Source organism: Dendrobates tinctorius, unplaced genomic scaffold (genome assembly GCF_039654945.1).
Source record: "Dendrobates tinctorius isolate UK_male_01 unplaced genomic scaffold, ASM3965494v1 ptg000025l, whole genome shotgun sequence".
Taxonomy (NCBI): Eukaryota; Metazoa; Chordata; class Amphibia; order Anura; family Dendrobatidae; genus Dendrobates; species Dendrobates tinctorius.
Genome location: NW_027361693.1, coordinates 3,019,077 through 3,034,998, shown reverse-complemented (window position 1 = coordinate 3,034,998; position 15,922 = coordinate 3,019,077). Strand labels below are relative to the sequence as shown.

Genomic DNA, 15,922 nt, shown 5'->3' with positions numbered 1-15,922 from the left:
AGCCCCACTGAGGTCTAGAGATACAGCGCTAACATGGCACTACCAAAACAGGCTGATTGTTCAAAGGGTTACTTTTTTACAGCTGCAGAAAATAACAAACTCTACTGTACTCACCCTCCCCAGGTCCAGCACAGTTTCTCTGCCGCTCCCCCCATTTTTGTAGACAAGCTGCAGCTGTGGTATTGTAACTACAGCATCTCATGGCTGCAGCCAATTACTGGGCTCAGCGGTCATGTCGATGGGAGGGCTATTCAGCCTAGTGACTGGCTGCAGCAGTAACATAAGTTGTATGAACCCATCGCTGTGGCCAATCTACAAAGATGGGGACAGCGATACCAAGACTTGGACGGGGTAGGGGTAACAATAGTGAGTTTGTTATTTTATCCAACTGCAATCCTTCAACACACACACACACACATATATATATATACACATACATATATGCTAGACTAACTGATTAAGATTCCAATTACTATACAGTATATGAATAATATTTATCTTGCAAAAATAAAAATATAACAGGCAATCCCCAAAAATAACAGGCAATCCCCACATGTGTTGAGGCTGTCTAACAGCCGCAAATCATGCAACCGCAGGGACCCGAACATAATACTCGAGCACAACCAGATGCTCGGATAACACCCGAGCGTGATCAGATAAGACGTTATCCGAGCACGTTCGCTCATCACTACTGCTTAGTGCTGCGTTCGGCTGTTAATGGTAGCAAGCCGCATAGAAAATGAATGAAGAAGTGGTCAGGCATTCCCCGAACCGCTGATGTGGGACACCGATCAGTCAGTTAGTTTGGACTGCTCATGAATGACACTGTGGTGGCTTCCAGTAATAGTCAGATCAGTATATGTACAGTGAATCTCATGTGTTCTTGCACAGGTAAAACAGGTCGAACAAGTAATGGAGGGGTTCTGTATTTTGGGTGGAGTTATAGTTTTATACATGTCACTAGTAATATCTGTCCAATCTCCAACTACTCTCACATCACGACACGGACCGTAACAGCTCACAGAGCTGCAATCAGCGGGTGGGAGCCACCAAGCAGCGGCTACTAGCCAGCGTCAGTGTTATTTAGTGCATATGGGGTTATATCATGGTAATACCAAGGGTCATTGTCTTAGCCTAATGCTGTAATGGAGACAGCGCTCCAGCTTCCACACCTTGTACACAGAGCTGTTACTTGCTGAATACACCACTTCATTGGCTCATCATTTACAGGGAGTACAGAAGGATAGAGACAGATACATAATAATTTCCTAGAAACGATAATAGCAGTAATGTTTCTAAAATTATTTATGATTCATTGAAGCGACATCTCACTTCAAAATACATTAAATGGTTATCCCGAGAATCAAAAGTTATCCATGGGACAGAGATAAGTTACTGATCGCAGGGGGTCTGATTGCTGTGACCCTCAAAAATCTCAAGTATCAGATCCTGGGTTGCAGGCTTTGCAGAGCCCAGACGGAGGGGAAGGGCGCACCCTCAACCCCTGCACTGTTCATTCTCTATGGGAATGCTGGAGACGGCCAAGTACAGGACTTGGCTACTAACGCTTTAAATGCACAACAGGATAGAAGAAAAGGTAAAAATCCAAATGTTTTCATTAATTATTCAGAGATCTATCTCACCTTGTGTATATTTGGCTTAATGCAGCGCACAAAGAAAGGATTAGATGTGCTCAGTTTTGCCATCAAGGAATGTAGGGAATCCTAAAATAAAGAATAGCTTTATAATTATTCCCAGAAGAAACATAAGCTTCACCTTGGCACTCAGGCCTAGAAGAGGCTTCCTAGCAGTGCCCTCTGGTGGCAGTCGGAGTCCAATACACACCTTAAACTGCAGGCTGACGGCAGGTTTCCGGTGCTTACTTCCAGACTTTAGAGTGTCCTGGTTATTTCGGCTTGAAACATGTTCAAACAGGTCATATATGAAGTCAAGTCTAGGTAAAAACAAAAAATCAAGAAGACAGTAGCTTCACAGCAATAAGAACTCATAATTCATGCACACATGAATAGACTCCTGAACAGTTTTTTAGGCAATTTTCATACTGCATAATCCTGGAGATTATATTATTGCTGCGATAATTCAGCACTAAAGGTCATGCTTTGCTAATATAGTATACGTCTGTTAGTCTGGCACCTGATCATTCAGAAGCTTCAAAGTATCCTATACTGTATTATAACTCAATAACTGCATTAAAAAAATGTAAAATTATTGTATGTAATTTTAGGAGAGTGCTAAGGGATTGACTAATGGTGGGATGCAAACAAGGGTCAGCCCTGCATGAGTGCATTGGAGCCCTTGGGGGTCTTCAGAATCACTTTGGCCCTCAGAACTCTTAGGCGAAATGGACTATCAAACAGGAGATAAAGTACTTTCCCAGGTTTGGAATTTCGAGTATCCAGCGTTTAGTTGATCCTAGGGATGTTGAATTTTTTACATTTTACCTGTCTCCTCTCAGCTCAGGAGCTGTGGTAGCTATGAGGGAGATATCTGCCTACCTATGCCCATAGTTACCTAAAGTCATGAGAATAACTAAGTACGCCCTCTTTGAATTTTACAGTTTTTACGAATAACAGCATAATAAGAAAAACAAGTAGGCAAATACAACCTCACATGAACAACAATACCGTGTCATTATCAATTTACCAAAACTATGCCAAAATGTACACCTTTATTCTTTCTATGGGGATTAAGTAGCAGTCCGGTTCTGATAATCAAAAGTTCTTTATTAACTTTTCATCAGCAAGTGTGACTAAATCTATAAAAGCAGAAGTTATGGCAATTTGCTGGTCTAAAGTGTTCAAGTGTTTGTTAAGACAATTCCAAGAAGGAAATACATTAACAATGATCTTAAAGACAGTCGACAGTCTCCTGAGGAGTGTATGTTAAAGAAAATGCACCCTAAAGACAGAGCATGGAATGCTTAGAGCAACTGCAAAACACCCATGAGCTACAGCTGAGACTCTAAAGGCCTCAGTAGATTAAATGATCAAGTGTGTGACAGGACAAATATAAAATGACTGAACAATTCTGGCTTGTTTTGAAGGATTTGGCACGTGAAAACCTTTTTTTTTCTAAAAAGAACATGATAACATCGCTGAAGTTTGCAAAATTGCATCTGAAGAAACCACAAGACTTCTGGAACAATGTTCTTTGGACAAATAAGACCAAAGTGAAGATGTTTCGCCATGTTGCCCTGTGCTACATTTGATAAAAAACCATATCAGCACATATGCCTAATACCAACGGTCAAGCACAATGCTGGGAGAAGAGTAATGATTTGGGCTTGTTTTGCAGCCAAAAGACTAAAGCACCTTGCAACCATTGAGTTGCCTATGAACTCCTCTGTCTGCCAAAGTATTATAGAGTCAAATGTGAGGCCATATGTTCAAAAGCTTAAGCTTGACCAAAACTGGATCAAGCACCAGGAAAATGATCCAAAGCACAACTGCAAATATATATAAGAATATATGGAAAACAGAAAGAATCAAGAGGTTGCATTGAACCAAAGTCTACACCTTAATCCAACTGAAATGCTGTACTGGAACTTTCAGAGAGTTGTGCATTGGCAGCATCAATAGCAAAAAGTTGGTCACACTTGTCAAGCACTATACTTGACAAGCGCGACCAACCTGTCAATCACTTTTCCAAGCGATGCTTCAAATCACTTGGAAAAGCACTAGCATTCTGAAAGCTAAAAACGCTTGCAAAACGCTTGTGTTTTGCGGGAAAACGCATGCGAATTCCGCATGCGTTTTACCCGCAGCGGGGAGTTGCAGAAATACTGCGGACAACTCCGCTGCATTTCTGCAACGTGGGAACACAGCTTTATACTGAATAAAATGATACCTTGGTTGATGAAATCTGTCTTGTGGCTGTTTCTTAATCTTTATTTTCAGTTTTGTGTTAATGATATGCTCGTGTCCTAAGGCGGGGCCGGGGTATGTTGTGGTCTAATTATATATTGATAATGCAGCCTGCTGACAGGTCACTGATCCCTCCCTGACTGGCCCCCTAGTCTGCATAATGTATACCATCACATACTGAATTAAAAAAAAACGCTTCTGCAGGTAAGTGCCAGCCGTGGCACCTGCGCTGCAGCATAATCGTATGGCTACTGTGCACTTAATCTCTTTTAAAGTCAAAATGGCACCTGGGCGCCTGCGCAGTAGCAGCTATCGGTTTGTACAGAGATCCGGCAGCTGCTGTTGCGTAGGCAGTGCCATCTTGCTGGAGAAGAAAAAAATGTCCTCCACCAAGATGGCGCCGCTCGCGCCTGTGCAACAGCAGCTATCAGATCTCTATACAAACCGATAGCTGCTACTGCGCAGGCGCCATTTTCAAAATGACTTTTTTTTTTCTTTTTCCTCGCTCAAATAAATCTGCAAAAGGGAATAAGTGCACATTACACATGTGATTATGCTGCAGCGCAGGTAAGTTTTTTTTTTTTTTTTTCAGTATGTGATGGTATTCATTATGCAAACAAGGGGGCCGGTCAGGGAAGGATCCGTTACCTGTCAGCAGGCTGCATTATGAATAGCTAATCAGAGCACCACACACATGAACCCCGCCTTAGGGCACGAGCATATCATTCAGATGAGAGTAAAGGGTCAAGTAATGGTTTTAAACAGTTCTGTATTGCTGGTTCTGTGAACCTTGGAGAATGCTCCGTTCTGGCTCATCCCGTACATTGGGGGCATACAATGCCAGTGGATGCCAGACACACATGGGGCTCAGTGCAGAAGAGACTACTGGAATTGCAATTCTTGCTATTATAGCTGCCCTTGACTTTATGATTGGATGCTGGTATTTCAAAAGGAGAAAGGACTACAAAATACTCAAGACCTGCCACTTTAGTCCAGCTGCAATCAGATCTATGATGGGTGCATCCCGAGAAACTGCACTCTGAACAATGTGGTACCTGGAGCACCCCCTACATATGAGAAGATTGCTGGAGAGACTTGGCCACCACCTTACACTCCATGAATTGAGCACAGGCAAAAATTCTCATCTGATCTGTGGCCACCTTAAGTCATATATGTATCTCTAAAATGTGTATATACAATAATATTGTTAAAATGTAAGACTTGAATATACTCATTTTATTCAGCATAACAGCGCCGACCTGACACTGCGTAGGTTACTATGCATAATCCTGCTGACAGGTTCCCTTTAAGTAACAGATACGTGAAAACAATGAATTCAAGAGGTTGCACTTAGTTTTTCTCATCCCTATATATATATATAGTATGTGTATAAGCATGGATCATTCCAATAATACTGGTACAATGTATATAAGAACAGCAATGCTCCTTACCTGCTTTCACGTAAAAGGTTGAGTAGGTCATCTCTAAAAGTGTCCCGGTTCTTTTCCAAAGTACCTCTGACATCATACAAGACCTTTTAATTGGAAGAGAGGACATAATTGTAGGACTAGATAACCTTAGTAAAATATTAATTGAAAAGTGGCTACATAATCAGATTGTAAATCACAAACAGTAACATGTAAAAGTTTAGGCACCCTTGGTCAAAATTACTGTTATTGTGAACAGTTAAGCAAATTTCAAGATGAAATGATCTCTAAAAGGGCTAAAGTTACAGGCGACAAATTCCCTATGTATTTTAGGCAAAATAAATTAAATTTTAATTTTTTTCCATTTTAAAAATGATAAAAAGGAAAATGGGCCAATGCAAAAGTTTGGGCACCCTGTATGGTTAGTACCTAGTAACACCCCATTTTGAAAGTATCACAGCTTGTAAACGCTTTTTGTAGCCAAGAGTCTTTCTATTCTACTTTGAGGGTTTTTCAGCCATTCTTCCTTGGAATATTCTTCCAGTTCTGTAAGATTCCTGGGTCATCTTGAATGCACTGCTATTTTGAGGTCTAGCCACAGATTGTCAATGATGGTGAGATCAGGGGACTGTGAGGGCCATTGTAAATCCTTCAGCTTGTGCCTTTTGAGGTAATCTATTATCATTTTTGGTGTGTTTAGGATCATTATCCATTTGTAGAAGCCATCCTCTTTTCAACTTCAGCTTTTTTACAGGTTGTGTTATGTTTGCATCAAGAATTTGTTGAAATCCCATTGAATCCATTCTACCCTCTATCTGTGAAGTGTTCTCCGTGCCATTGGGTGGAACACAACCCCAAAGCACGATTGACCCACCCCCATGCTTAATGGTTGAGGAAATGTTCTTTTCCTAAAATTCTGTGCCCATTTTTCTCCACACACACCTTCGATCATTGTGAGTTCTACTTTAACCTAAATCTCCAAGGCTGCCCAAACTTTTGTATTGGCCCATTTTCCTTTTGTAATTTTTAAAATGAAAAAAAACAACAAAAAAAACAAAGAATGATTATAACTATAAATATATACTGTATATAGCCTAAAAAACAAAGGCAATGTCTCATCTTTAACTTTAGGCCTTTTAGAGATCATTTCATCTTCCACTTGCTTAACTGCTCACAATAACAGTAATTTTGACCAGGGGTGCCCAAACTTTTACATGTCACTGTAGACATTGTCATCTTACGGTGTCAGACCCTTTTACTCTACCATTACGGTCACTTATACATGGCAAAGAAACGATAGTTACCTCTCCAGCATAGTGCTTTATACCAAAGTTGTGAACGGCAACTCTTGGCTTCACATAAAAGGAATTATTCTGTAGAAAATAAAAATACACCACAAATTAAAGCTAAAGAAACAGGAAACGTTTCAAAAAACGTATGTAACAGGTGTCTATAGGAAAATATAATTACATAATTATGTATTAATAGTGGCAGTGATAAAAATAATATCAATGGGAATTGTCATAATACAGTATATCTGTAGGAAGAATGTTTTGTCTCTCTAGTGCCACCTATGGGTGGCTATCCTGTAAATCAATTTCTGACTCGTTAATCCGAGATTTAATGAACATTTTAGTCACAAGAAAACAATAAAAATTAAAAAACTAAAGTAGTAAAAATATTCTAAAACATATAATAGTTTTCATCAATAAAATAAAAAAATGAAAAAAAAAACAACCCATATTTGATATTGTCATATTTGATCTATCAAAGCATATAATTATTTAAACCATAAAATAAAAGTGGAAAAGAGAAAAAAAACTGGGCATACAGGGGGTACGGAAAGTATTCAGACCCCTTTAAATTTTTCACTCTTTGTTTCATTGCAGTCATTTGGTAATTTCAAAAAAGTTCATTTTTTCTCATTAATGTACACTCTGCACCCCAACTTGACTATTTTTGCAAATTTATTGAAAAAGAAAAACTGAAATATCACATGGTCATAAGCATTCAGACCCTTTGCTCAGACACTCATATTTAAGTCACATGCTGTCCATTTCCTTGTGATCCTCCTTGAGATGGTGCAATATTGGAAGAGTAGGGTGCACTACAAACTATATTGGAGTGAGTAAAGGTAGGGTGCTACAGTGCGCACGGATAAGCTAACAACTGGCAACCATAAGAAAAAGACCGTAGCGTATATATATATATATATATGTGCCCACCTACATGTAAAGTGTAAAAAACATCTTTATTAACAACAAGACAACATGCTAAAAACCATTAAAACCAAGAAATCACAGCACCCCATAGGCAGATCCCATAGACATACTGATAGTGGGCGTCCCCACAAACCTACAATACCACAGCCATGGACTCAATGGTATACCAAGCAAAGGGACAGTAAGCCCCCCTCCCACATACATGTAAAACCACCCCAAAGGGGAAAGAAAACTCTTATTGAGTCTGGGATGGCAAGCTGCTGCCAAGCAGAAACATGAATCAGTCAAAAAATCATGCAGGGTAAAGTACCCGACAATAAGAAGCAAAACCGTCTACCCAAAATAAGGAGAAAATAAAAAGGGGCGGGGAGAAATGCGGCAGGGGGAGGCAATGTCAATACACGGGGGTGCGAGAGAGCCTCACGCGTATCACTGTCAAACAGCTTCATCAATATGTCTATGGGATCTGCCTACATTATGTATTTATTTTGACCATAATATGTAATAGGGCATGTTATCTTTGTATCCTATGCTTCACTAACCTTTTTGTCATTATCAATTGTATCTATACACAGCTACATATCTTTTGGGTCCCATGATATTGCATTTTGTATTGTATCTACATGGACACTATTTGCAATAGGGGGTGCTGTGATTTTTTAGTTTTTATTGTTTTTAGCATGTTCTCTTGTTGTTAATAAAGATGTTTTTTACACTTTACATGTAGGTGTGCACATATATATACGGTCTTTTTCTTATGGTTGCCTCCTTGAGATGGTTCTACTCCTTCATTGGAGTCCAGCTGTATTTAATTAAACTGATAGGACTTAATTTGTAAAGGCACACACCTGTCTATATACGACCTCACTGCTCACAGTGCATGTCAGACCAAATGAGAATCATGAGGTCAAAGGAACTGGCCAAGGACCTCAAAGACAGAACTGTGGCAAGGCACACATCTGGCCAAGGTTACAAAAGAATTTCTGCAGTACTCAAGGTTCCTAAGAGCACAGTGGCCTCTATAGTCCTTAAATGTAAGAAGTTTAGGACCACCAGAAGCACAAGCACCTAAGCACACAGCTAAAATAATATCTGACCTTGGACCTCATGACTAACTGTGAGTAGTGACTCAGCGTCACAAAATCTGCGCTAACTAGTGGGCTTCAGAACAACTCTGTGACCATTCTGGCCCAGCCAGAGCCCTGACCTAAAGCCAATTGAGCATCTCTGAAGAGACCTGAAAATGGCTGTCCACCAACATTCACCATCCAACCTGATGGAAGTGGAGAGGACCTGCAAGGAAGAATGGCAGAGGATCCCCAAATCCAGGTGTGAAAAACTTGTTGCATCATTCCCAAGAAGACTCATGGCTGCACTAGCTCAAAAGGGTGCTTCTACTCAATACTGAGCAAAGGGTCTGAATACTTACAACCAAGCGATATTTCAGTTTTTCTTTTTTAATAAATTTGCAAAAAATTCTACATTTGTTTTTTTTTCAGTCAAGATGGGGAGCAGAGTGTACATTAATGAGAAAAAAAATGAACTTTTTGAATTTACCAAATGGCTGCAATGAAACAAAAGGTGAAAAATTTAAAGGGGTCTGAATACTTTCCGTACCCACTGTAATTGCTGCTTTTTGGTCGCTGCACTGCCCCCAATAAAGAAATTAAAATCGATCAAAAAGTCATATTGCACCAAAATTATATCAATAAAAACTACAACCTATTACACAAAAAAAAAGCCAACCTACATGCCTATATATACCTTTGGGGGTGTTCATCTTAATGGTAGATTCAGATTAATGGGTCAAAACAGAATTTTGGGGTAGCAGCCTGTAGGTGGCACTAGGGAGTAAAATTTATTTTATTCTAGTGAGGGTTCTAAGTGGTAAAGTTTCTCCTTGTGGAGAGTGACATACCAGCTCTGGCATGTCAAGGTAAGGAGGCTTAATCGCCGTGCAATGCTCCTATGTGAAATTTAATTTGCAAATTGCCTGTTCAGAGAGAAACAGGTGGCGCTATAGAGTCCTCTTTCTCTCTGAAGAGGCAATTTTCATATTTCTTCTACAGAAGTGTTAAAGGGAAACTGTCAGCAGGATTGTGCACAGTAACCTACAGACAGCATGATGTGGGGGCAAAGACCCCCTCACCCCTAACTCATAGATACCATCTACTGCAAAGGCCTTTGTAGGCATCAGGAAAGTACAGAAGAAATTATGGGCCTAAACAACTTTACATAACAAATATCATAGCTTCTCCTGATCTCTATGAGGAGTTGGACCCTGAATGGTTTAGCCATTCTTTCTAACACATGGTCTCCGTGTCCTAGCATTACCCTATACAAATTACAAATAAGCAATCTGCTAAAGAACCAACACAGAATAGTAAAACTAACCGCATGCTGGTTGTGCAGCTTTTCCAGTAAGGTGCTATCGGTGGCTTTAGGGAAGTAGCTTTCTTCATTGATTAGAGCTAATAATCCCAGTTTCTGGTAAGGCAAAATATATGCAAACAAGTCAGTGAAGTCATCCATGGTGCTTCTTCCTACATACAAATATCGCTGACTCTTCCTTGTCTGAGATCTATCTACAAAGTTTTGTTTAGCAGTTATGGTGCAGAAAGCTCTCAGTGCACGGAATATCCTATTTACTATGCTGTTAGTACCAGCTAGTCCCATGCAGTCTTCATATATCCATTCATTCACACAGAAGGGTCCATCTTATGTTCTATGTTAGAGCAGGTGGTTCACATAAAAAACAAGAAATGTGTCACGGTTTCATAACTGACTGTGGCCTAGGGACGTTGTTAGTGACAGTTCAGCGCCCTATAGGATCTAGAGTGTGCTGGACTGTCGGTTTTGTGAGTGCCACTCCAGTCATCCAATCTGATCCTGGGGTGTGCTGGGCTGTCAGCATTTTAATTGACAGCTCTGCTGCTCAATCTGGTCTTCAGGTGTTTCCCCAGGTGCCTCCTGTCCTCTAATGATTTGCTAGGTATTTAGCAGGCTTGCTACAAGCAGCAGATTGTCAGATGTAGTTTTGCTTTAGCTGTGTGCTTGCTCTGTGTCTGACTTCTGATCTTGTGTATGACCTAGGATCTGTTGTGACAATTATCTTGGATTATGCCTTCTGCTTTTGATGCTCTCTGACTTCAGGTATCTGAACCCGGACTTGGCCTCTGACTATCCGTTTCTTGTACTCCCTGGTTTTGACGTCCCTTCTGGCATTTGACCCTGGACTGTTTCTAGACCACGCCTTTGACTTACTCCTCTATACTATGAGTCCTCCTGGTATCTGACCTTGGACCTCATGACTAACTGTGAGTAGTGACTCAGCGTCACAAAATCTGCGCTAACTATAACATTTAAAAGGGATCACTAAACAACTAAAATAAAATTTTTGTCCCGAGACAGACAAAACGTTACCAATCAAATTATTATTTACCTACTTTCCCACATGGTGTAAATGTGAGGGCATCTTCCTCATTGCCTTGGGCAATTCATGACACCATTAATAAGTGAGTGATGTCATGAGCTGATCATAGTCATCTTATTCACAGCAGACTTACCTTTTCTATCAGGTCTAGGCACTCCCCGTTATCCGTCCAGTTAATGTCTTCCCACACAAGTCCTTCTCTACAGGAAAGGTAAAGGTACAAAGAAGATGTTAGAAATATGTATTGCATGTTTGCTGCCTTCTATAGTTGACCGAGCTCTGACTCTCACCTGCTGTATTCTAGCTGCTCCAAGGAGAATATGTGTTTATTGAAGTATTCCTGCAGCTTCTCGTTGGCGTAGTTTATACTGAACTGTTCAAAGCGATTCACCTGAAACAAAATGCCAGATAAAATAGATGCAACACGTAGAAATGTGTCATTCATTCAGTTGTTTTAAGAGTATACTTACATTTAAACACTGTCCAATTTACGTATAGCTATGCTATAGACAAGCATATCGGCTGAACTATGATTTCAGCTCTGGATTATAATACAGGCTTTAAAGTGTGATCAGCAAAAGAAAAGTAATGCAATATCTTTAAACAGTACAAAGTTTATTTATAAGTGTAAAATGCTGTCTAGGGGGTGAGCATATGCCTTAACTCTTTCACTGCCAAGGAAGTAATATATTGGTATCATAATAAAAGAAAATTCTAACTTTCAAATGGTACAAGGCTCATTATTCGAGATGCTATATCCATTTGAAGTTTGATAGTTGAATCAAACTTTTTACTTTCTGGTTCTGTGCTGCCTATAGATACAACAGGACAGTGCTGGAGGAAGAATATGTAAGAACTTCTCTTTATGCTATCATCCCTTTACTAATCAGGAGGTATATGGAGAAAATGGATGAGAACCAACAGCATCATAAAGGCACATATGGAAAATGAAGGGACATGTGCAATACCTCAAAATTTTCAAATCCAAAGATGTCTAGAATGCCAATTGATTTGAAATCGTCTTTTCCTTTAACCCGACCGTTGATCTTCCTGATTACCCAGGTAAAGCATTGTGAGTAGAGAGCCATGGCCACGGAATCTCTGCTGTCTATTGCCTGTGGCAGCACATGAAACAATATGGGTTAATACAAGGGATGCTATTTTCATCCTATACACATGACTACAAAACGCATATATCTACTATAATAAATGCCCTAAGCAACTTCCGGTTGTAACAACTTCCGTCCAGTTGTAACCGGTGACGTCACCGCACACCTCTTTCCATGTTAACCCTGAACACACACACTCCTCTCACCTTTCACCATCTCCACTCACTCTTTCACTCCACATACGACCCTTTCTCTCACTCCGTCTCTCATACTCACGCCGTCATCGCCGCTGATCCACGATCCCCGACATCTTCTTCCGCCGGCACCATCCTGGATCCAGACGTCCTCCACGCCGGCGACATGTTCTTGCGGTGACACCATTTTGGATCGGCGAAATCCCGCGATAGTCAAGATGGCGTCGCCGCAAGAACATGTCGCCGGCGTGGAGGACGTCGGGATCCAAAATGGCGTCGGTGAAATCTCGCGAGATTTCGCCGACGCCATTTTGGATCCCGACGGCATTCACGCCGGCGACATGTTCCTGCGCCGACGCTATTTTGGATCGGCGAAATCCCGCGATACTCAAGATCGCCGCAAGAACATGTCGCCGGCGAGGACGACGTCGGGATCCAAAATGGCGTCGGCGAAAACTCGCGATATTTCGTCGACGCCATTTTGGATCCCGACGTCGTCCACGCCGGCGACATGTTCTTCCGGCGGACGCCATCTTGACTATCGCGGGATTTCACGATACTCAAGATGGCGTCGCCGCAAGAACATGTCGCCGGCGTGGACAACGTCTGGATCCAGGATGGCGCCGGCGGAAGAAGGTGTTGGGGATCGTGGATCAGCGGCGATGACGGCGTGAGTATGAGAGACGGAGTGAGAGAAGGGGTCGTATGTGGAGTGAAAGAGTGAGTGGAGATGGTGAAAGGTGAGAGGAGTGTGTGTGTTGAGGGTTAACATGGCAAGAGGTGTGATGCTATCGCATCCTCTCGATGCGATAACATCGGGCCATAATCTAGTATCTATAATAATAAATGCCCTAAGCAACTTCCGGTTGTAACAACTTCCGTCCAGTTGTAACCGGTGACGTCACTGCACACCTCTTTCCATGTTAACCCTCAACACACACACTCCACTCACCTTTCACCATCTCCACTCACGTCCACTCACTCTTTCACTCCACATACGACCCTTTCTCTCACTCCGTCTCATACTCACGCCATCATCGCCGCTGATCCACGATCCCCGACATCTTCTTCCGCCGGCGCCATCCTGGATCCAGACGTCCTCCACGCCGGCGACGCCATATTGGATCGGCGAAATCCCGCGATAGTCAAGATGGCGTCGCCGCAAGAACATGTCGCCGGCAAGGACGACGTTGGGATCCAAAATGGCGTCGGCGAAAACTCGTGAGATTTCGCCGACGCCATTTTGGATCCCGACGTCGTCCACGCCGGCGACATGTTCTTCCGGCGACGCCATCTTGACTATCGCGGGATTTCACGATACTCAAGATGGCGTCGCCGCAAGAACATGTCGCCGGCGTGGACAACGTCTGGATCCAGGATGGCGCCGGCGGAAGAAGATGTCGGGGATCGTGGAGCAGCGGCGATGACGGCGTGAGTATGAGAGATGGAGTGAGAGAAGGGGTCGTATGTGGAGTGAAAGAGTGAGTGGAGATGGTGAAAGGTGAGAGGAGTGTGTGTTGAGGAGTGTGTGTGTTGAGGGTTAACATGGCAAGAGGTGTGATGCTATCGCATCCTCCCGATGCGATAGCATCGGGCCATAATCTAGTATATATATTCACCAAACAATTTTGCCTATTATTCTTATCATTTCTATGGTGTTATCGTCCTTCTGTAAAGCTGGAAATAACACAATTTATTACTGTGCCAACACAGACCACCCTCTGACACAGACTGCAGGGGGAGCCCAGTATCACGCAGGATAGGATTAGATACACGGCTCAGCAGTCAGTATCACACAGGATAGGATTAGATACACAGCTCAGCAGTCAGTATCACACAGGATAGGATTAGATACACAGCTCAGCAGTCAGTATCACACAGGAGAGGATTAGATACACGGCTCAGCAGACAGTATCACACAGGATAGGATTAGATACACGGCTCAGCAGACAGTATCACACAGGATAGGATTAGATACACAGCTCAGCACACAGTATCACACAGAATAGTATTAGATACACGGCTCAGCAGACAGTGTCACACAGAATAGGATTAGATACATGGCTCAGCAGTCAGTATCACACAGGATAGGATTAGATACACGGCTCAGCAGTTAGTATCACACAGGATAGGATTAGGTAAACGGCTCAGCAGTCAGTATCACACAGGATAGGGTTAGATACATGGCTCAGCAGTCAGTATCACACAGGATAGGATTAGATACACAGCTCAGCAGGCAGTATCACACAGGATAGGATTAGATACACAGCTCAGCAGTCAGTATCACACAGGAGAGGATTAGATACACGGCTCAGCAGACAGTATCACACAGGATAGGATTAGATACACAGCTCAGCACACAGTATCACACAGAATAGTATTAGATACACGGCTCAGCAGACAGTGTCACACAGAATAGGATTAGATACATGGCTCAGCAGTCAGTATCACACAGGATAGGATTAGATACACGGCTCAGCAGTTAGTATCACACAGGATAGGATTAGGTAAACGGCTCAGCAGTCAGTATCACACAGGATAGGGTTAGATACATGGCTCAGCAGTCAGTATCACACAGGATAGGATTAGATACACAGCTCAGCACACAGTATCACACAGGATAGGATTAGATACACAGCTCAGCAGTCAGTAACACACAGAATAGGATTAGATACACAGCTCAGTAGTCAGTATCACACAGGATAGGATTAGATACACGGCTCAGCAGTCAGTATCACACAGAATAGGATTAGATACACGGCTCAGCAGTCAGTAACACACATGATAGGATTAGGTAAACGGCTCAGCAGTCAGTATCACACAGGATAGGGTTAGATACATGGCTCAGCAGTCAGTATCACACAGGATAGGATTAGATACACAGCTCAGCACACAGTATCACACAGGATAGGATTAGATACACAGCTCAGCAGTCAGTAACACACAGAATAGGATTAGATACACAGCTCAGCAGTCAGTATCACACAGGATAGGATTAGATACACGGCTCAGCAGTCAGTATCACACAGGATAGGATTAGATACACGGCTCAGCAGTCAGTAACACACATGATAGGATTAGGTAAACGGCTCAGCAGTCAGTATCACACAGGATAGGATTAGATACATGGCTCAGCAGTCAGTATCACACAGGATAGGATTAGATACATGCAGACGGTATCACACAGGATAGGATTAAATACACGGCTCAGCAGTCAGTATCACACAGGATAGGATTATATACACAGCTCAGCAGTCAGTATCACACAGGATAGGATTAGATACACGGCTCAGCAGTCAGTATCACAAAATAGGATTAGATACACAGCTCAGCAGTCAGTATCACACAGGATAGGATTAGATACACGCAGACGGTATCACACAGGATAGGATTAAATACACGGCTCGGCAGCCAGTATCACACAGGATAGGATTATATACACAGCTCAGCAGTCAGTATCACACAGGATAGGATTAGATACATGGCTCAGCAGTCAGTATCACACAGGAGAGGATTAGATACACGGCTCAGCAGTCAGTATCGCACAGGATAGGATTAGGTACACTGCTCAGCAGTCAGTATGACACAGGATAGGATTAGATACACGGCTCAGCAGTCAGTAACACAAAATAGGATTAGATACACAGCTCAGC

At 42.2% G+C, this 15,922-nt stretch overlaps 1 protein-coding gene across 1 annotated transcript in view; it reads right to left on the bottom strand.

Moving 5' to 3' along the window:
* Positions 1–15,922, bottom strand: part of MYO10 (myosin X) — a 254,463-nt gene that overhangs the window by 80,896 nt on the left and 157,645 nt on the right. The window contains exons 12-19 of the mRNA XM_073569433.1: positions 11,935–12,081; positions 11,257–11,357; positions 11,100–11,166; positions 9,928–10,020; positions 6,616–6,684; positions 5,336–5,418; positions 1,846–1,954; positions 1,644–1,724 (exon numbers count right to left, since the gene is read on the bottom strand). Coding sequence (XP_073425534.1) covers positions 1,644–1,724; positions 1,846–1,954; positions 5,336–5,418; positions 6,616–6,684; positions 9,928–10,020; positions 11,100–11,166; positions 11,257–11,357; positions 11,935–12,081 — 750 coding nt within the window. The remainder of the gene's footprint in view (positions 1–1,643; positions 1,725–1,845; positions 1,955–5,335; positions 5,419–6,615; positions 6,685–9,927; positions 10,021–11,099; positions 11,167–11,256; positions 11,358–11,934; positions 12,082–15,922) is intronic.